The 20,830-nt window shown below is 43.6% G+C and overlaps 1 protein-coding gene across 1 annotated transcript in view; it reads right to left on the bottom strand.

Moving 5' to 3' along the window:
• Positions 1-1,096: 1,096 nt before the first annotated feature.
• The window catches only part of Bfar (bifunctional apoptosis regulator), a 35,623-nt gene continuing 15,889 nt past the window's right edge, over positions 1,097-20,830 (bottom strand). Inside the window, exons 2-8 of the mRNA XM_034505358.2 lie at positions 18,935-19,271; positions 14,386-14,590; positions 13,395-13,564; positions 10,858-11,002; positions 7,047-7,220; positions 5,205-5,407; positions 1,097-2,210 (exon numbers count right to left, since the gene is read on the bottom strand). Coding sequence (XP_034361249.1) covers positions 2,018-2,210; positions 5,205-5,407; positions 7,047-7,220; positions 10,858-11,002; positions 13,395-13,564; positions 14,386-14,590; positions 18,935-19,197 — 1,353 coding nt within the window. The 5' untranslated portion in view covers positions 19,198-19,271 and the 3' untranslated portion in view covers positions 1,097-2,017. The remainder of the gene's footprint in view (positions 2,211-5,204; positions 5,408-7,046; positions 7,221-10,857; positions 11,003-13,394; positions 13,565-14,385; positions 14,591-18,934; positions 19,272-20,830) is intronic.

Here is a 20,830-nt window from a genome sequence, read left to right as displayed (position 1 = left end):
CTATATGAGGCTCAGACCTGGAGAGGTGCCACTTTTTAGGGTCTAAACATTTCACATGGATACCTCCCATTTGATGACCCCAAGCCTTCCCGGGAGGTAGGTAGATTCAAGCATTAGCACAAGCCTGTGCTCCAGGATCTGAGCATCCCCACTCTAACGGACGCTAGAGTGCCAGCCCATCTGGCTGTCTTATGCCCAGTCTCCTCTTTTCCTGGGCATTATTCATCTTTGAGGTACGGTGTCAGTGCACATGGGGTCAGTGTAGAAGGCTTCAGGTGGGGGTGGGATATTGGGAGGCTGGCTAAATATGGTCTAGCCTGGGCATTTCTAAACCCATGAATGCCACTACCAGGGCAATGACCTTTGTCAACCAGCCCCTACCTCCTCATGGGAATGCAGACACTACAGTGTGCCTGAGCCACAGAGCTGCTGTCTTATGCAGAGAAAGTCAGGTGGCCCTGAGGTTCTGTGAGAAAACTGGGAAAGACAAACACTCTTCCCTCCCTGTAGAAATCTCTAAGCAGCGTCCTGGTTCAACATCCCAGAGCTGGAAACTCAACGTGACTAGGTTATAACACATCAAGCAATGTAGGTTTTCCCTTGTATTTCCTTAGCAATTGGATTTCTCTATAGAGGTTGTATTTGTATAAAAATCTTTAAGTTTTATTTCAAGTAATTTTCCAAACTTCCAATGCAAAGTTTAAGTGAAAGCTTCACTTTGAGATACAAAGAGTTAATGAATTACCAAGTCTCTCTGTCTCTCTCCCTCTGTCTCTCTCACACACATTCTCTCTCCCTCTCTCACTTTGGATGCAAGCCTGTTTCAGCCAGGCCAAGGCTGATGGGCTCACACTGTACATCTGCAGTGTGCACTAGATCTGCGCTCACACTGTACAAATCTGCGGTGTGCACTAGATCTACGCTCACACTGTACAAATCTGCGGTGTGCACTAGATCTGCACTGGCATACAGGTCACCCTTCAGCTTACTCCATATTTATGACAGCAGCACTTGGCATAATTATACTTGCTTTTATACTAAAGAACAGGACAATAAAGAGTATCCACTGCACAGTATGAGGGCAGCGTACAAAATGTTCCTTGAACAGTTCATACCACATTTATTGTACAGATTAAATTATTCAAAACAAAACACCAAGCAGTGCTCAGTCACCTAAGAAGACTCAGCCTGATGAGCAGTCCATTCAACTCTCGGAAAGGGGAACTCAATTTCCAGTGGTCACAACAGGAAACAACACAGCTAGCCATCACTGGCTCTCAGCCTCAAGTTTTCTCTGTGTTTATTCTGAACCCCACCAACTATTCAGTAAGAAACTATGACTGGATTCTAGGTCTTTCTCTTTATTTTGTATGTGCAACTATCTATGTCTATGACAAAAACCTACGCTTGTTTTCCTAAACTTGACTCATGGGACAGAACGGGCCCCAACAAGTCTAGTTTGGCGGCCTGTCAGTCTGTGAAGTTAAGGCTACTGACCACATGGCCTTCCCTTTTACCTTTTCTTCTTTTTGTTTTGTTTTGATTTCATCTTTTTTTTTTTTTCCGGGAGACAGGATTTCTCTCGGTAGCCCTGGCTGTCTTAGAACTCACTCTGTAGACCACTCTGGTCTTGAACTCAAAAATCCACCTGTCTCTGTTTTCCAAGTGCTCAGACTCAAGAAGTGCACTACCACTCGCAGCCTATATTGGCCTTTTAACAGCATGTCACCCCAAATTATGCCCAAGACTTTCACTTCTGTTGGCCATAGTAGCCTGAGCCTCTCAAGTCCCTGTGGGAAGACTGGCTGGGTGCTGACCACAGAGTCCAGCCTGACCTGGGTAGCAGTCAGTTGGCATGGGGCCAGAGACAAGAGGCAGAGGGGCCTGGCTGAAGCCTTGACACGCAGAGGCAGCAGCACCTTGCATGACTAGGGGTAGAAACGAGTCCCCTGTCTTGTTGCGTGTCACAGTTTGGATGTCAGGTAGATTCACGGGCTCTCTCGGGCCTTGCTGCCGATCAGAACACCTGAGTTTCCAGCCGTCGAACTTCCTTGACCACCAGATCAATGTTAATAATTGGGTTGAAGTACAGAGCCCAGTAAAATAAACAGTTGCAGACAAACTGAGGAATGAGCGGCCAGAACATGGCCATGAAAAGCCCCTGCGTCGATACTTTCCAAAAGTGGTTCCACATCCTCTGGGGCACTGTCCTGAAAAAAAAAGAAGAAGAAGAAGAAGAGTGGTGGAGGGTGGGCGTGGATAAGCTGGGTGCTGAGGGTCTACCCTGTCACCTGTCCCCACAACTGAGGAAATGCTTCTGCCTCACTAGTCTCCAGCTCCTAGCACATGTCCTCTAAGGATGCTCTCTGTGCACACTGGCACAGCTTCTGTTCTACCTGCTTTGTCACCCCTTTTCTTTTTCTTTCTTTTTGTTTTTTCAAGACAGGTTTTCTCTATGACAGGTTCTGGCTGTCCTGGAACTCTAGACCAGGCTGGCCTCACACTGACAGAGATCCACCTGCCTCTGCCTCTCAATTAAAGGCATGTGCCATCACAACCTGGCAATGGCACTTTTTTTTTTCCTGAGACAAACGTTCATCTAGCTCAAGCTTGGCCTAAACTTGCTATGTAGCTAAGGATGAGCTTAAACTTCTCATCGTTCTGCCTCTGCCTCCTGAAGGCTGGGATTTCAGACACGTGCCACCATATCTTGTTGATGTGGTGCTGGGGATGAAATGCAGAGGAACAAAGTCTGAGCACAAATATCCACATTCTCTAAGTGAATAAATGAGTCTGCTGAGCAGAAACACTTGAGAGAGTTTCTTACAATTTATAAGGCCAGGAATCATGTGAGAGACAGGACATCAACATGAAACAATGTGGTAGCCTGTTTGCCTGGAGCTGTTTTCCTGAACCAGTCTGAATTGCTCTGGAGGTACCTGCTCTGCCTACCTGGGGCAATGTGAGCATTCTAGGCCCTCCCTCATCTATTTTTCCTATGTGGTCTGAATTGGAGATATGTTTCATATCTTGAGCTTAGCCATGCAGTGTAACATGTCTGTGTGAGCACATGATTCAAGCTGGACCAATCAGAGTAAAGGCTTGTTTTAAGTGTGATGGGAAGAGAAGTGCTTGCTTTTTAGTGGTACTGCTAGGCTAAGCTTTAGGGCAACCACAGGCCATGAGATGCAAGAAGAGCTGAGAGGAGCTGAGTAGCACAGGAAAGGACAACTTGTGAGTGAGGTGGTCCTGAAGGAGGCAGCTCTGAGGAGAGTATTTGGATCTCTGGGTCTATGCTGGTTTGAATAGGTATGCCCACCATACAGTCATGTATTTGAGTACTTGGCCCATAGGGAGTAGCACTATTAGGAGGTGTGGCCTTCTTTGAGGAAGTGTCACTGTGGGGGCACACTTTGAGGTCTTATATGTTCAAGCTATGCCCAGTGTGACATACAGTCTCCTTCTGATGCCTGCAGACCAAGATGTAGAACTCTCAGCTCCTTCTCCTACACCATGCTGGCCTGTATGCTTCCATGCTTCCCCTGCCATGACAATAAAGCCTCTGAAACTCTAAGCCAGTCCCACTTAAATGTTGTCCTTGATAAGAGTTTCTATGGTCATAATGTCTCCTCACAACAATAAGGCCCTCACTAAGACAGGGTCCAAACATGCTTTCTACTCTGGGTGGGCGTTTAAACCCCTTGTAGTAAGTCAATTAGGTAGGCTCTTGTCACTTGCCACAAAGAAATTTACTTACAGACTGGGTAGCCCAGTGTTTTCATCCTACATTAATCTGGAAAAGTTATTCTCCCAAGTGCTGGCAAAAAAAGAATTAGAACACTATAAAATTCCCATGATGCCTCTCTGGCCTTTACTATATTGTTCTTTTCTATACTTGGTTTTCCTTTGATTACTCATCAATTAATAAAATCCTTCAACTACGTCCCACCCCAGAAGTTATCTGGCTTACTCTTAAATAAGGATGAAATATGGAAACTAGGTATGGTTGTACATGCTTGTAATTCCAGCATTTGGCAGGCAGAGGCAGGTTTGTTAAGTTTGAGACCAGCCAGGGCCACACACACACACACACACACACACACACACACACACACACACACTGCATAGTGCATTGCATAGTGGTACACTGCTTTAGTCCTAGCATTTGTGACCTTAGTCTGCTAGTGAGCAGCTAGACAGAGCTACAAAGCAGGACAAAATAAACATATACATATACAAAATAATTTAATATACATACACAAAGTAAATAAATACATACATATACAACGAAAACCTAAAAACTAAACCAACAAACCCAAAGGGCCAGGCAGATCAGCACATGCTTACAGTTCAGAAGCCTGAGGCAGGCGATAACCTGGCACACTATAGGCCATGCCATTTCTGCAAAGGGCTGGGTGGTATAAGAAAGCAAACTGAGCAAGCTGCGATGAACAAGCCAGGAGGCAGCGTCCCTCCACGGCCTCTGCTTCAGGTCCTGCTCTGACTTCCCTGGATGAACTACAAACAGTAAGCTGAAATAAATCCTTTCTTCCACAAAATAATTTTTTTTTCCAATAAGGAGCTTCTGTGTGTAACAGCCCTGGCTGTCCTGAAACTCGATTTGTAGACCAGGCTGGCCTTGAACTCACAGAGATCTGTCTGTCTCTGATTCCCAGTGCTGAGATTAAAAAAAGGCACCACCACATCAGCTTTTCTAAGTTGACTTTGATCACAGTGTTTTATCATGGCATTAGAAGCCTAAGACAGACCCTATCTCTAATAAAATAAAACAAAGAAACCAAAGAACATCAAGAATAAAACCAAACCACTCTGAAATGAAGACTGCCTCCTCGACACAAATAACTTTCTTATTTGCTGTTTAGAGAATATTTCTCAAATCAGAGCCTGAGGAGTCAAGGTAGAATTTTTAAAAAAGACTTTATTTTTATTCACTTATTTTAGTTATATGTCTATGTGTATAGGTTTCTGCATATGAATGCAGTGCCCTCAGGAGCCAGAAGAGGATGCCAGATCCCCTGGGGCTGGAGTTACAGGCCAGAGTAGGCTGCCTCATGTGGGTGCTAGGAAGTCCTCTCTCCCCATGCCAGGTCTGAAAATACTTTAAAGGGGACCATCCTTTAAAGTATTGGTATTTCTTTACTACTCCCTGTTGCTCCAACCACTTCCCACAGACAGGCACTTACTTCAGCTCGCTTCTTGACCAGATCCTCCAAAAAGAGAACAACTCCAGAACAGACAGCAGCATGGCATTGACGATGAGGAAGCGGGACGTCCAGTAGTGGACCTCCAGCCAGTCCCAGGCAAATTCTGCAATCAGCTGGTACGGGAGAAAGGAGTACTTGACAAGGAATTCTCTCCACTGCTTCCATGTAGGCTCCCTCAGGTCCTTGAAGAAGAACACACAACTGAGTCCCAATCATCATAGGATTGACTTATACAAGTAATGTCAATGGGTGAGCTTTACATTTGGATACACACACACACACACACACACACACACACACACACATCATCCCTACCTGTAATAAAATTTTTTTTCAATCAACATCTTGTTATATAGCCCTAGCTGGCCTCAAACTCACTTTTTTTTTTCTGCATCAGTCCAGAGCTCTCGGATTAAAAGCATGTATGTGGTATGGCTTAAATTAGACTAAATTTATTGACCCTCCCCCCCCTTGTAATAATTCATCTTAAAATAAAATTGGGGCTAGAAAAATGACTTAGTGGTTAAGGATGCATGCTGTCTGTCCAATCATGAGGACTGGAGTTTGGATCTTCCTTACTTCATAAAAGCCAGTTATGGTCCTAGATACCCCTGTAACCTCAGTACTAAGGGGTGGGGGATGTGAGGACCTTTAGGCTTTGCTTCCTGGCTGCCAGCTTACAGAAAACCTTGAACTCCAGATTCAGAGAGACTCTGCCTCCAAGAAACAAGGGAGGAAGAGGTAGAGAAGAACCCTCCCTCTGGCCTCTGCATAGGGTCAAGCACCTGCACACACTTTGTATACTGGTATATATACACATATGCAATCAATGTCGCATTCATATATATATATATAAAGTGAAAAAATTAAGATCAATGTTACCAAAGAGTTTCAACTGAGATGTTTATTGCAGAGTTGTAAAAGATCAGAGGTAAAAATCTTAATAGGCCTAAATAGGGTGAAATGAATTTAGATTTCTGTTCTACTCCTTTGTGCCTACATGGGAAGGCCAAAACATGCCTAGAATCGAACATCTTAGCTGTGGTAGAATGATGATATGGTGGCTGAATAAAAAGCAGACCTAAATATGTACCTTGAAGAAGTAATTTTTTTTTTGGGGGGGGGGGTTGTTGTTGTTTTTTAAGACAGGGTTTCTCTGTGTAGTCCTGGCTGTCCTGGAACTCACTCTGTAGACTAGACTGGCCTTGAACTCAGAAATCCACCTGCCTCTGCCTCCCAAGTGCTGGGATTAAAGGCATGCGCCACCACCGCCTGGCCAAGAAATAACTTCTTGATAGTGTGTATATTGTACACAGACAGTTCAACAACAGCAAACAAAGGAAATTACTCTCAAATGACCAACTAGATTCAGAGAAGTCGTCCCAGCAAAAGGAGTGCCACAGGAGTTGGAGAATGACACATGACATGGAGAAATGGCTGGCCAATGCCTGTGATCATACCCTGGGCCACAGCTTACCACTATGAGGCCTTAGGGCAGATCCAAACCCTGCTGTAGCAGGCTAACTACCACCTTTAGGATCCTGCCAAATCTCAAGGCCCATATACCTAATCTCTTGGCGTTCTAGACCTACGATGACTTTTCTTTTTATAACAAAATCAATGCTTTTTACAAAAAATATTTCAAGATTAAAAGGGTCATCACTCTGGCTGAGCAGTACAGAAAATGAAGCTGGCTCCCAGGAGAGGCCCAGACTTTCTTTTCTTCCACAGGAGACTCGCCCTGCAAAACTCATACAAAGGCTGGTCTACTTTCTCCAGTTTTGTACAACACTGAGGTACAATAGAATTTGTTTTTCCTACCAGAAGCCTGGTGAAGATGTCCTCGCCAGGGCTGTTTTCCTGAAGAGGGCAGATGGTATGGATGAAGGGTAGGAAGGAGTCTCTGTAGTCAAACAGGTACAGGTATAGCAAGCCAAGTCTTGGTGAGCTCTTGAGGGCATAGAGCAAGAACAGGGACCTGCCTGGGTTGACAGCCTGCAAGGACAAGACAGACATGGGACCATGTTCTATGTATTGTGGCCAGCTTCCCACCTGCACTCCTTCACTGTCCCGTGATCTTTGCCTCCAGTCTTTTGTGCGGTACAGAGCTCATTTGTTGGGTACACTGTAAAAAGCTCCAGTCTTGCTGGGCACATCTCTAATATGTGCAAGAAGACTGAGACTCTGAGGCCAGCATTGGCATCAGAACAAGTTCAAGGTTAAGCAACACAGCAAAAGAACATCTCAAAACCCAAGAAGCTGGCTAAATGTGATGAACAGGGACCTGTTCAACCCCAGTTTCAGGAAATCAATCCTTCTTCTGGCCTCTGAGGGCATTTGGCACACATGTGGTATACAGATATACAAGCAAGCCATACACCCAAACACATTATAAAAAAAATACATTACGCTAGGCAAGATAACAGTGAATAAAGGCACCTGCTGCCAAACCTGACAACCTGAGTTTGATCCCTGGGACCCATATGGCAGAAGAAAGAGTTCCTTCCAATATTTGTAGATTGTAAGACTTCCACATGTGTGCCATGGCAGTTGCATGTGTGTACACAGATCCAAGAATAAATATGCATAATAAAAATTAAACAGTATTATAAGACACACTACAAGCTGGGCATGGTGTTGAACATCTATCATCCTGGCACTTGTGGAGTGGAGGTAAGACTGGTCATGACTAGCATCGGTTTCATTGATATCGACTCTACCCTGGGATCATCACCAAAATTGTACAAGTTTTCAACTGAGGAACTCCAGGCCCTTTCTTCAAAAGTTAGGGTCAATTTTGAAAAAGGTGAATTTTAGGAGTCAAGCATGATGCCTTTTCTCCCAGCACTTGGCAGGCAGAGTCAGGTGAATCTCTGTGAGTTCAAAGAAGCCGGTCTGATCTACATAGTGAGTTCTAGGACATCCAGGGCTACATGGTAAGACTCTGTCTCAAAAGAAAGAAATGAATAAAGAGTCAAGCATGGTGAGGAAGGCATGTAATCCTAGCAGATAGGAGGCCAAGGCAGGAAGACGCTGAGTTCCAGGCATGTCTACACAACAGTGAGATTTTTCCTCAAGAAAAGATTTCTATTTGCCTATGTGTTGATTAATCGACCAACCAACTACCCAGCCAGCCAGCCAGCCATCTAACCACCATGCTGGCGACTGAACAGAGACCTCTTGTACATGTCTAAGCTCTGTCACTGAGCTATCCCAGTGACCTTTTCTTATTAACAACACACAGTCACTTTCTCATTTTCAGTGGGTGTCTGTGTATCTTTGTCAATCATTTGACCTGTTGGTAACGATAGGCACACCCCTCTCTCTCTTTCTCCCTCTCTGTGTATGCCTGTGGTTTATGTGCTCACATTTGTGAGGGTGTTCTCCCCTTGTGTATGCACAGATCAAAAGTCAGTGGTGTCCTCTTCTATTGCTTGCTATCTTATTTTCTGTGACACTCTCTCCCTGGACCTAAACCCTACCATTTTGGCTAGGCTGGCTGGCCAACAAGCTTTTGGGATCCACCTGTTTCTGACCTATTAAGAGTTAGGGTTACACAGGCTGTCATGCTTTGCTTTTCCACGGGTGCTGTGGATCTGAACTCATATCCGCATGCTTACATAGCAAGTACTTTACTCACTGAGCTATCTCCCCAGACCCTTAGGCAGGCTTGTCTTCCTCCTTCCCTCCCCCTTCCTTCCCCCTTCCCTTCCTTCTTCCCTTTCTCCCTCCCTTCTGAGACAGGGTTTCTCTGTGTATCCCTGGCTGTCCTGGAACTAGTTCTGTAGACCAGGCTGGTCTCAATTCAGAGCTCTACCTGCCTCTGGATTACCACTGCTCCTCTGGGTTATTTTTAGTGTGCTGCCATGGCTAATTACACTCAGTAACTGTTTTCCCATCCAGACATGCTGGTGCATGGCCGCAATCTCAGCAATCAGGAGGCTGAGGTAGGAGGACAGTGAGTTCTTTTGAGTTGGACTACAAAGACAAATTATGTCTAAAAACCAAAACATGACCCATCCCCACCCCCCACCTCTGCCAGTGCAGTTTCCATTGGGATATTAACAAACTATCCTCCTTTGTGTTACATTAAGGATGGATGGAAGCCACCCGATCATTCCATTTGTGCCTCTTGAACTACAAACAAACATTTCCCACTACATATTTAAGAGTTATATAGTTTCATCTTTCTTTACAAAGCCTCTTTCAACATGAATGCATGTCTGTATATTCCAGAAATTTGCTCTTTACAGTCTGTCTGTGAAGGAGATCAACTGATACCATCGCAGTGAGGACCAAGTTATCATATACGGTAAGATGTAGCTGTGTATTATTTGTGACCTGATAATTCCATGCTTCTTCGTATACTGTAAATATATTGTAAATAAGCGCAAGAATGAGGAGAATATCTAAAGCAGCATCATTTGTTGTAACCATGAAAACTATCTGGTATTTACACCAATAATGAAACGAGAGCTGTAAGCTGAGTTGAAACCCTGCTAGCTCACTCAGCAAGATAACTGCATTTTCTGAATGATGTTTCTGATCCTACAACTAAACTTTTTAGAACTCTTTAGAAATCTTTCTATCTGTACCGTTCTACCGAGTTAGTCTACCTTTCTCCTGAGCTCCCCCACACCTGAGGGCTCCTTGGCTCTTTCCTAGAACACTGTTTTACCTGTGTCCTGACAGTTGTCTCTGCTGTTTCTACAAGTGCAAAGAGAAAATCTCTATCTCTAACCAGGAGTTCCTTCCATAAAGGCCCTTCCAAGCCAAAAAGGAGAAAGCAAGCTCTACCAGGGCTCCAATTGCTTATTAAAGAACTCTCCAGCTCCTCCCCTGTACTCTTGGCATGGTGAACCATGTGTCATCGCCATGGTGGTGTGCTCCAAGCCAAGTCAGTAGAGGCTGAACCATTTCACCTTTACAGTAGTAGCTCTAGGTCACCCAGCTGACTTTGCCTCCGGCCGTAGAGGAAAGACTACAAGACCTCTCTCAAGCAACTTGCCTTACAATAGGCAGAAACTTTCCATTCTTGAGCATTCTTATCCATGGGGGCTTTTAAAGGCACACAAAACTCCATCTCTTCAGGACACACCTAACTACATCTGAAAAATAGCATCTATATAAGCTTTTATATTTTGCTAATAATTAGGTTCTCTGTGTAGAACAATCAAATATCCTGTAACAGTGACAGTGAGAACAGAAAAGTTACGATGGTCTATCAACAGGAAAATCCATAAACTGTCACACATATCCAGTGAAGGATTCATCAGAGAGAGAAAGAATGAACTGGAGCCTCAGGGAATAAAAGCTATTTGCAGAAGACTGTCCATGGTTCTTACCTCTTCCCTGTGAAACAATGTATCTAGTGGATACCTCCCACAGATTATAGACTCGGGCCTCTCGGTTTCTGCAGCACTCACAGACAGGACACCTCTCACAGATGATGGACAGAGAGAGACCTGAGAGGCTTGTGAAGCACCAACTGTGGGAACGTGGTGCCTTTGGAGACTGCAATGCTTGTAGTTTCAATGTCTGTAGTGTTTTCTTAAGTTACCCAGTGAGCAGGAAGTTGTTTTCCACCACTCCTCTTCCCATCAAAACAAACAAACAAACCCCACGAGTTTACCTTGTATTCCCAGAGGTTCTGTGGTGGCTTCACACCCAGGGCTCTCACACGCTCAAGCTCCATGAGGATGGCTCTTCTGTGGCTACTGTTTTCTATGGTATAAGGTGCCCCAGAAAATTCTTCTTCTGTCAAAGTTAAAAGCAACCTGAAGGGGTGGGGGTGAAAATGACTGCTGAGATTACCCACGGGAGGCAGACAATGAGTTCTTACACACCGAGTTTTGCCTTACTGCACAGGTGTGGAGGCTTGCTTGGTAAGGTTGAACATTAAATGCAGAGAGCCGTGCTCATGACAACTGCCACGAGCAGTCTGCTTACTACCAGCCCATTTCAGTTGGAAGTATTTTCACAAACCACTGTCATTATTTAACTCTGCAGAGTGGCTTCATGTCCATTTTGTAGACCAAAATCTGGCTTCAGAAATCAAGTGCTTTAGGCACTTCAGGATGCTTGTTCTTAAGCCTCCAGTCCATTACAGATCCTACTGTCATATTGTTTTATTTCTAAAAGGGTGTATGGAGGAGGAAACCAGAAGGAAATCCAACTGAACACAATTACATTAAACGTGGTGGCTTTAGCTGGGTTCAATACTGCACATCTGAAATACTAGTGACTTGGACGGCTGAGGCAGAAGACTGCTCAGACTGAGGTCAGCCTGGGCAACATATCAAGATCTCAATTTCAAAAATGACAAAACCAGTGGTTGTACTGAGATACTGATTCAATTGAATAAGAATTATAAACCCCTTATTTATTTTAGGGGCTGGAGATGGCTCAGCAATTAAGAGGGCACTCTTCCAGCAGAGCTGGGTTCAATTCTCAAACTGATATGGTAGCTACATTGGTCTGTAACTCCAGGTTCAGGAAATCTGAAGGCTCTCTTCTCAGCTCCACATGCTCCAGGCATAATCATTATGCAGAGACAAAAAAAGGAGGCAAAACATACACACATACATATAAAAATAAATAAAATTAAAAAAATCATTATCTATAAAAGCAAGAAAGAAAACAGAGAACAAAATGGAATGAAAACACAAAACAAGCAAATACCCAACAATCTATTTCCACAACAACTCACTGTTAGAAGCATCCATGTATGGTGGAGACATAGTTCAGTAGTAGAGAATTTTAAAAGCTAAGTTCATTCCTATAATTATAGTACATGGGAGAACTGAACACTTAAGATCAGACTGGGATACACTGTTAACTCTATCTCAAACAAACAAACAAACAAACCAATGAAACAACACACACACATACACACACACAAAAACACAAAAGCCCAACAACAAATTTATATAACTATATAAACTTATATAAACTAAACAGAAACACTAGGGCTGGGGAGGGTTTCAACAGGAGAGACAGCACCTATGTAATCCCCAGCATGGCCACCTGCCAAGAAAACACCTTCCGATTTGGAAAGATGTGTAATAAGATTTTTTTTTTTTTTTTTTTGAGACAGTGTATGATGTATAAACCATCCAGTTCAGGTTGACCTTGAACTCTGACCCTCCTACCTCCACCTTCCAAGTGCTGGGGTAACTGTGTACCACCATGTTCAGTTATGTCTATTATGATACTAACAGCAATAATTTGTGAAGAGTAGCAACATAAAGACATTGTCTTACATCATTCTTACTATTATTGGTTTTTTGTTTTGTTTGTTGAGACATGGTTTCATTGTGTTGTCCTGGATCTCAGTGTAGACCAGGTAGCCTTGAACTCAGATCTGCCTGCCTCCGCCTTCTGAATGCTGGGATTAATGGTGTGCACTCCTGTTGCCCAGTTAGTCTTTAAAAATAATAAATGTTACTTTCATAATGAGGAGTAAGATAGAAATTAAACTATTACTCAACAACATTTTTGAAAAGTAAACACAGACAGATCCTGGGTTATGGCCATTCCTCTCCAAGAGAGTTCCCAGAATACATATCGACACAAAACCTTGTGCAGGAATGATTTTAGCAGCACTCTTCAAAACAGCTACAAATGAAATAAACTCAGATGCCCATCAAGTGACAATCTGTTCTACCTATATAAGGGAGTTTTTCAGAGACAAAATAAAGCATGGATGATGGTACAACATGTGTGAACCTTGAAATCAGACTGAGTAAAAGAGCTGCACACAAGGGTTCCATGTTGTATGATTACATAATATGCAAGAACCACAGGCCAATCCATTTTTGGATAAAGATAATAAAATCTGCTGAAGGGGAAGGAGTGAGGGTGGACCAGGAAGGAAAAGAGTTGTCTTTTGGGAGTCAGGAAATGGCTGGAAATGGTTGTACATATCTGTGAAGACATTACAAACCCATGTTTATTCACTTCTATAAGGAAGAATTTTGTGGCAGGTAGAATGTATCTCAATAAAGCATCTACAAATATGTCTAGTGTGGACATGACTTCCTCATGTCACCCTGTGGCCTGGAACTTGCCAGGCTGGCCTCAAACTCACAAGAGATATGCCTACCTCTAAGATTAAGGGCCTACACCACATGCCTACGCTGGTACCTATGCCAGGTTTTTTAGACTCACCTTCCATTTACTCTTTCAGATAAGAACCTGTCTCTGTACAGGGAGGCCCAAGGGCCTAGCTGTTCTAACCAGAGGACAACTTCTTCCGTCGTCCATTTGTCTACAGCCTTGTGCACCAGGAGACCATGCTCAGATTCTCTGCTGCGCCAGTGATACACAAGCAGAATGACCTGGAAGGAGACGGGGGTTGGAAGTGAAAAGGTCAGTTTCTAAGGATGTGAGGATAGGGCCGGGCAAGGAAGGGGCCGAGTCTGAGAAATGACAGCAAGTCTATTCAAGAAAGAAGGCAATCTGTGTCATAGAGAAGTGAGGACATAATGTCTCCAGGCTCATTTCTGCTCATGGCTGTGCAAAGATATGGAAAGGGTTCATGGCACACAGTCTAGGAGCAGTTGTGTCCCTGACCTCACCTACTCGTTTACCTTTTCTAGGGAAAAACATTAAGATTTTCAGAAGACTGGACTTCAGCAGTCTTTGCACTGGCAGTGACGTGTGTGCTCTTAAGACTCCTACAGCAGTGCAGATATGGCTTCTTAGTCTTGTTTTGCCCTTCCTGAGCTCTAAAATGGGGTCATCATGATGCCACTGGACAGGAAGAGGGTTGAATAGGAACAGAGCTAACACGTACCCAGGCAACAACTACTTTTTTAAAGATTTATTTATTTATTTTATGTATGTGAGTACACTATTGCTTTCTTCAGACACACCAGAAGAGGGCATCAGATCCCATTGCAGATGGTTGTGAGCCACCATGTGGTTGCTGGGAATTGAACTCAGGACCTCTGGAAGAGCAGCCAGTGCTCTTAACCATCTCTCCAGCCCCCAGGCAACAACTATTATATGGTCTCTGTTATCAACACGCAACACAATTCTAATGGCTACAATCAGTTAGACATGGTCACACCATCAACTGTTTTAAGTGATGTCAGAAGAACTGTCTTCAGAGGCAACTGGGGTTGGTGCAGAGTGCAGATTAAACAGCCAGACTTACTGCCACACCAGTTAAAGCTGTGAGCACGCCGGAGAAGAATCCCCCTCCTCTTGGCTGGTTCACTCGCCCTGTGCTGGGAGCTAGAGGACTCTGATCATTCCCATATTTCTGAAAGGCTGCAAGACTTTGGACTACATCATTATTCTGCTGAATGTCTTCAACTCGCATTCTAATCGCATCAGGAAATAACTTTTCAATGGCATCCCTGTGGAGAAGAGAGAAATCACAGGACAGGTGTTTGTCAAGATACAGCATTCAGGACTACACCCACCAATACAAACATTTCATAATCCAGAGGTGCCCAGAAGAGCAACAAAGAGTTCTGCTTTATGATAAAAGCAAAAAATTAACAACAATCTATGTGCCACCATTAAGGAAACAGCCAAATGAAATATTTAGATCCAAGTCTTTTTCCCAGAAAGTACTGGGGACTAAACCTAAGGCCTCACATGAGGCAGTCAAGTGTTTTACCACCCACCCATTGATACTGCCAGGTGTGGTATGCAAGCCTTTAATCCTAGCACTCTGTAAGAGCAGACCTCTGATGAGTTCCAGGTAGACACAGTGAGACTGACTCAATAAAATTACTTACAGTGATTATGTTCACATATGTGTCCAATGTGTGAGAGTGGTCACACACATGTGGAGGTCAGATGACAATTTTCAGGAGTCTGCTCTCCCCTCTTATCATCATACTCTGGTCATCATGCTTGAGTGGCAAGTACTAGGACCTGCCGAGCCTAGAATACTGAAATCTTATAGCAGAATACCACATATTTTTATAAATGTATCGACCGGCCTACTCAGTGTCAAGTTAGATAATTGGATGACAACAGTGATTTTCAATGCACACTGATAATATACCACTGATGTGAGAAAATATTAGCATTTTTCTGTCAGCACATATATTGAAAAGTGTTTCTTTGTATTTTTTGAAAGAAGGTCACATGTATCCCAGGCTAGTCTTGAATTCCTCATATAGCTGAGGATGACTGAGCTCCGAGCTCCTGAATCCTCTTCCTGCACCAGCATGGCCTGCTTCAAAAGGCATTCTTTTGTGCTACAGATTTACTTACTTCCTGTGTGGGTGTGTGCCTGAGTAGGTGCATGGGTGACTTATTTCCAGAGTGGGCATGTGCTAAGTGTATGTATGGGCACCATTCCTCAAGCTACAGCTACAGGCATTTGTGAGCTGCCATGTAGGTGCTGAGAACTGGACACAGATCCTCTGTAGGAGTAGTCTGCGCTTAGCTCCTAAGTTCTCTCTCCAGATCTCTTCAAAGGTTTTAAAACTCTGAATGAAATCACAACTAAGTCATAATTGAGATTACTCTGCAGAAAAAGGAACAATTCTAAGGTAGGAGAAGAGACTGCTAGCTTGATTACTAATTTTGACTCTTAGTAAAATAATATAAACAATAAACTAGATGTGGCTGTTAACGCCAGTAGCCCCAGCGTTCAGGAAGCCAAACAGGGTGAACACTGTGGTTTTGAGGCTAGCCTGAACTATAGAATGAGGCTAGCCTGAACTATAGAATGAGACCCTGTTTCAAAAACTGAATGACAATTAAAAGTATATGAATGTATATATGTATATGGCTTATGTTATTATCATAAAAACTCAATTCAGAAATAGAAAATAAAGTCCAGTTGGAAGAGTATTCTACACAGTTAGTTTTTGACAGAAGTATTATTTCCTTCTTTTATAAAAATCTAGTTTCCTGTTTATTTTTTAATTTCACAAAAGAATACAGGTAATTGAATTGACGTCATTTCCACTATTCCTCTCCTTCAATTCTTCCCTGTAAAGTTAATGACTTCTTTATTAGTGCTTTATAGAAGATCCACTGAGTCCATTTAGTGCTGCTCAAGTCTCCGTGTCCAGTGTGAGCACTTGGAACTGGATGAGCCTGCCCTTGAGAGCACTGACTCTCCCTCTCTCAGCAGCCACTGACTGGCTGTAGTTCCTGATTTAGGGGTAGGACTTTAAAGTTGCCATGTCAACTGTCAAATGGTGGCGTGTTTATTCAGGTCTTATTTACGCAAACATTTTTCAGGTTTCAGGGTTGTAGCTTCCTTGCTGTGTCTCAAAAATACCTCATATCCAGCATCCCGGTCTTTCATCTCTGGCTCTTACGATCTCGAGCCTTAGGTACAGGGTTATGTTATAATCAACTGGGGCTAAGTGACCACAGTCAGTTACCCTCTGCATTAAGTCCACCAGTTTTGGACCCCTGGAATAGCATCTGTTTGCTACAAAAAGAATGTTGCAGGCTGGAGAAATGGCTCAGTGGTTAAGAGCACCAACTGCTCTTCCAGAGGACCTGAGTTCAATTCCCAGCAAACACATGGTGGTTCACAACCATCTGCAGTGGGGTCTGATGCCCACTTCTGGTGTGTCTGAAGAGAGCAATGGTGTACTCATATACATTAAAAAAAAATGTTGCAGGAATTTTCCTGCCATTTGCAGTGGAGCTCAGTGATTGGGCAGTAGAAGAGGTAGGCGGAACCAGGAGTTGGGAGGAAGAGAGAGGCTAGAGAAAGGAGAAGAGGAGAAGCAAGATGGAAGCCAACGTTCCTGTTTCTAGCAGTCTCGGGTAGCTATTCATATGAAAAGGTTAGATATTGGGTCTACAATTCTGATTGTGTGGGCATCTTGTGTATTGACTATTTGCTGATATATAAATCCATTGGATAGTCATTAAGCTTAAAGAGTCTCATTTCTACTGGGTACTAGAATTCTTATATCTACTGCATGGGGTGGCAGTTTTTCCCTGGGTTTGGGGGCATGGACCTCACGAAGCTGATGGGTGGAGGCAGCTGCCATGCTGACATCTTGTGGGTCCAGGGCCGGAGCTAGCTGGTTGCGCTTAGAGGTAGCCAGAAGCCGAGCCTCCAAACCGCTTTTCCTTATACTTCCCATTACAAAAGAAGCTTTTTTTTTTTTCTTTTCTTTTTTTCTTTATTTTTATTTTTTCCCCCAAGACAGGGTTTCTCTGTGTAGCCCTGGCTGTCCTGAAACTCTGTAGACCAGGCTGGTCTGGTGTATGAGCGCTGAGAACCAAGCTAAGTATGGGGAAGTCTGGGACTAGTTTTAAAAATATTTCTATTACATTACTTTTTTTGTGTATGTGTTTATAAATGTGTTGACTTTGGGGAAACCTTTTTTTCTCTGTGGAACATGCTGGAAGTTGGAGGACAACTTTCCACCCTGTGGAAGGAGCAGATTATACTTCGGTTGCCAGGTTTGGCAGTGTGTTAACCTACAGAGCCATCTCGCTGGCCTCGTAGGGGTCTTTGGGTAGAGTAGAGTAGAGTAGATGATTATGAGCAAGGCTGGGTTAAAGGGTACACGGACCTTTTGGGTATTCTAGTGATCTGAGAGAGGTTAGGCACTTTGCAAAGGCAACAAGAAGAAAAAGAATGAAGAGCCTTAAAGGCACTGGGTGTGGTAGCACATGACTTTAATCCCATCAGAGGCAGGCAGGTCTCTGTGAACTCTAAGCTATATAGTGAGACCCTGTCTTAAAGAACAATGAAAGGAACAAACCAACCCCTACACAAACACACACACACACACACACACACACACACACACACACACCAAACAAAACCTAGGAGGAGCTGAAGAGATTTTGTGTGGAGAGTGCTGCCACTCTTGCAGAGGACCCAAGTTTGATTCCTAGAACCCACATGATGGCTTACAACCAGAATTCCAGTTCCTTCCAGGGGACCCGACACCGTCTTCTGACTTCCTCAGGCAGCGGGCACAAATAAGAAGATGCACATACATACGTGCAGGTAAAACAGAAATCATACATACAAATAAAAGAAACCAGAAGCAAATCAAACAAAACTGGAAAAGCCCTCCGCATGGAAGCACAGAAGAACTAATCATCGGAAAGGGCCTGTGGCTGGCTGTGAGAGAAACTCTACCAGGTATGACAGTCGTAAGTTCTACTTACAGATTATGAAAATTAACATCAGTTACTTCTAGTTGTATAGTTTTATCATTTTCATCATAAGTATAAATGAGAAACAAGTGTTTTAGAATAGGGGATTATAAGCAATGGTCATAACCAGAAATGTATTTCTGCTTCTTCCCATGGAACATAACACTCAGCTAGGCATGTCGGCCTGTGCCTATAATCTCAGCATTTAGGAGGCTGAGGCAAGAGGCAGTGTGAGTTTGAAGCCAATCTGAGTTGAATGAGACTCAGTCTTAAAGTACTAAAAAACCAAGTGGGTTCAGGGGACAGTAGGAAAGGTAATGGGTGCGGAACTCAGGAGACAGACAGATCTGTCTGTGAATTCAAGGCCAGCCTAAGCTACACAGCAAGTGCATGCCAGCCGGTCACGGTGTAGTGAGACCTTGCCTCAAAAATAAATAAAACAGAAGGACAGATCACAACCACTTGTAAGAAAGGAATCTGGTTTTTTGGTTCCTAGCTCCTAGAATGATCTGCCTTACGTCTGCTTCTTTATAAACAGCAGTTCCCACAGAGAAACCACACTGCACATCCATGCTGTCAACAGGACTCAGTGTTACCTGAGGAGAATGTTGACTTTGGGAAAACCTTCCCATTTTTCTCTGCATTCCGGACACTCCGTCTTCTTTGAAGACATCCACCATAACGCTAGGCAATGTCGGCAGAAGCTGTGGCCGCAGTTCAGGGTAGTGGGGTCAACCAGGGTGTCGTAACAGCAGTGGCAGGAGAACTCACTCACAGAAATCTGAGGACCACTGCTTCTGACAGGATCATCTTCTTCTTGCTCTCTTATGCTCACGTCATTTTTCTGAGGCTCCTCCATCTCTCAGAAAATTCTGGGATCCACATATATAGACACTTTCAGACTCAGGATGCTGCTATAATGCATCATAAAGCCTGTGGAAGTGGGGAGAGCAACAAAACAAGATGAGTAGTAGCTGTGTAAGATTACTGTCATTCAAGTTTTTTTCTCTCTCTTTTTTTTAAGGGGTGGGGGGGAGGGTTGGGGGTGTCATATAGTCCAGGCTGGCCTCAAACTCTGGATCCTCCTGCTTCGAGCTCCTAGAAGCCAAGAGCAGAGGTGTGTGCTAACATACCTTGTTTCTGTGAAGCTGTGAATTGAACCCAGGGCTTCATACATGCTAGACAGCACTCTACCAACTGAGCTGTATCTCAGAACGATCAAATAAAGCACAGCACCCCACACCCACAAAAGGTGGGGGCAAAGGGCACATACTGGAGGTGTGGTAAGCTCCTCAGTCTTGTCACTGCTCCCCACACTGGCCACAAACACAAGAGCTTAGGCTGATGCTTGAAGACACCATGTTAACAGACTGTATACGCTTGTTCAAGAGTTGAAGGGTCACAAGAGTTTAATTGGAAACTAGTCCAAGAGCATATGAAGATCATGTCAAAACAATAAAAGCTATACTATGGTAGCTTACACCGGAAGTTCCAGCAGCAAGGAGACTGAGGCAAACAAACTACCTCCAGCATGAGACCAGCTTTGAGGGCTAAAGTTATGTTTTAAGTCTAAATTATTAAGAGAGCTATAAAACAAAATGCCTTTAACCTGTAAGCTCCACTTGTCTAAGGATAGGTAACATCCTAGAATTCTGAGGGCTGTTCTTCAAGTAAGATAACAAGCCCAGTGTTTTTACTCCTGTAAACAAGGTTGGTTGCCCCAACTGCACAGGATGTGCTTGATCACACACAGTCAGGAGGAACAGAGGCAGGAAGCACATCAGGATATATGCTTGCCTTGATTGGGCAAATGCAAGAGTATGTGGCCTTGTAGAATTTGCCTTTATAAGTACTGGGACTAATATGTAATACACAGCCATTTTGTAGGAATCCCAGGTATCGACATGGCTAGTGTCCATCATCCTGGCCGGTATTTAATAAAGCTTGCTTCAATTTTGGCTCAAAAATTGTAGTGGTCTTATTCTTGCCCAGCAGAATTAACACAGCTTAGGCAACATAGTGCCAGGCTAGACAGGGCTACATAGCAAAATTTTTACTCAAAAAAAAAAAAAAAAAAAAAAAAAAAAAAAAAAAAAGAACATACAAATAAAACAAAACAACAACAACAACAAAAATGAAAACAAGCCCCAGTGTGCAGATCAGCTTTCTCGGTGTAACAAGCTTAGTCTACTTAGTCTACTCCCATGTGATGTTTGCAAAATCAGTATGTTAATACCAGTGCAGTGCCTAGTACAAAACCCAGTATATGCTAAGTACATCGTAAGTATTTTGGTTTTGGTTTTGCACTGCTTCATCCATACTAGGCAGGTATTTTAGCACTGAGCTACATCCTCAGCCCAGGACACCATTTTTCATTAACTATCTCTTACAAGCTAGGTGCTGAGCCAGATCCTAAGATAAATGACCATCATATCTGAACTCAGAGCCAGAAGGATACAGGACATCTAAGTGAAAGCTAGGCCTGCTTCAGG

The sequence above is a fragment of the Arvicanthis niloticus genome, chromosome 6 (genome assembly GCF_011762505.2).
Source record: "Arvicanthis niloticus isolate mArvNil1 chromosome 6, mArvNil1.pat.X, whole genome shotgun sequence".
Classification (NCBI taxonomy): domain Eukaryota; kingdom Metazoa; phylum Chordata; class Mammalia; order Rodentia; family Muridae; genus Arvicanthis; species Arvicanthis niloticus.
This window is presented reverse-complemented; position numbering and strand designations above follow the sequence as displayed.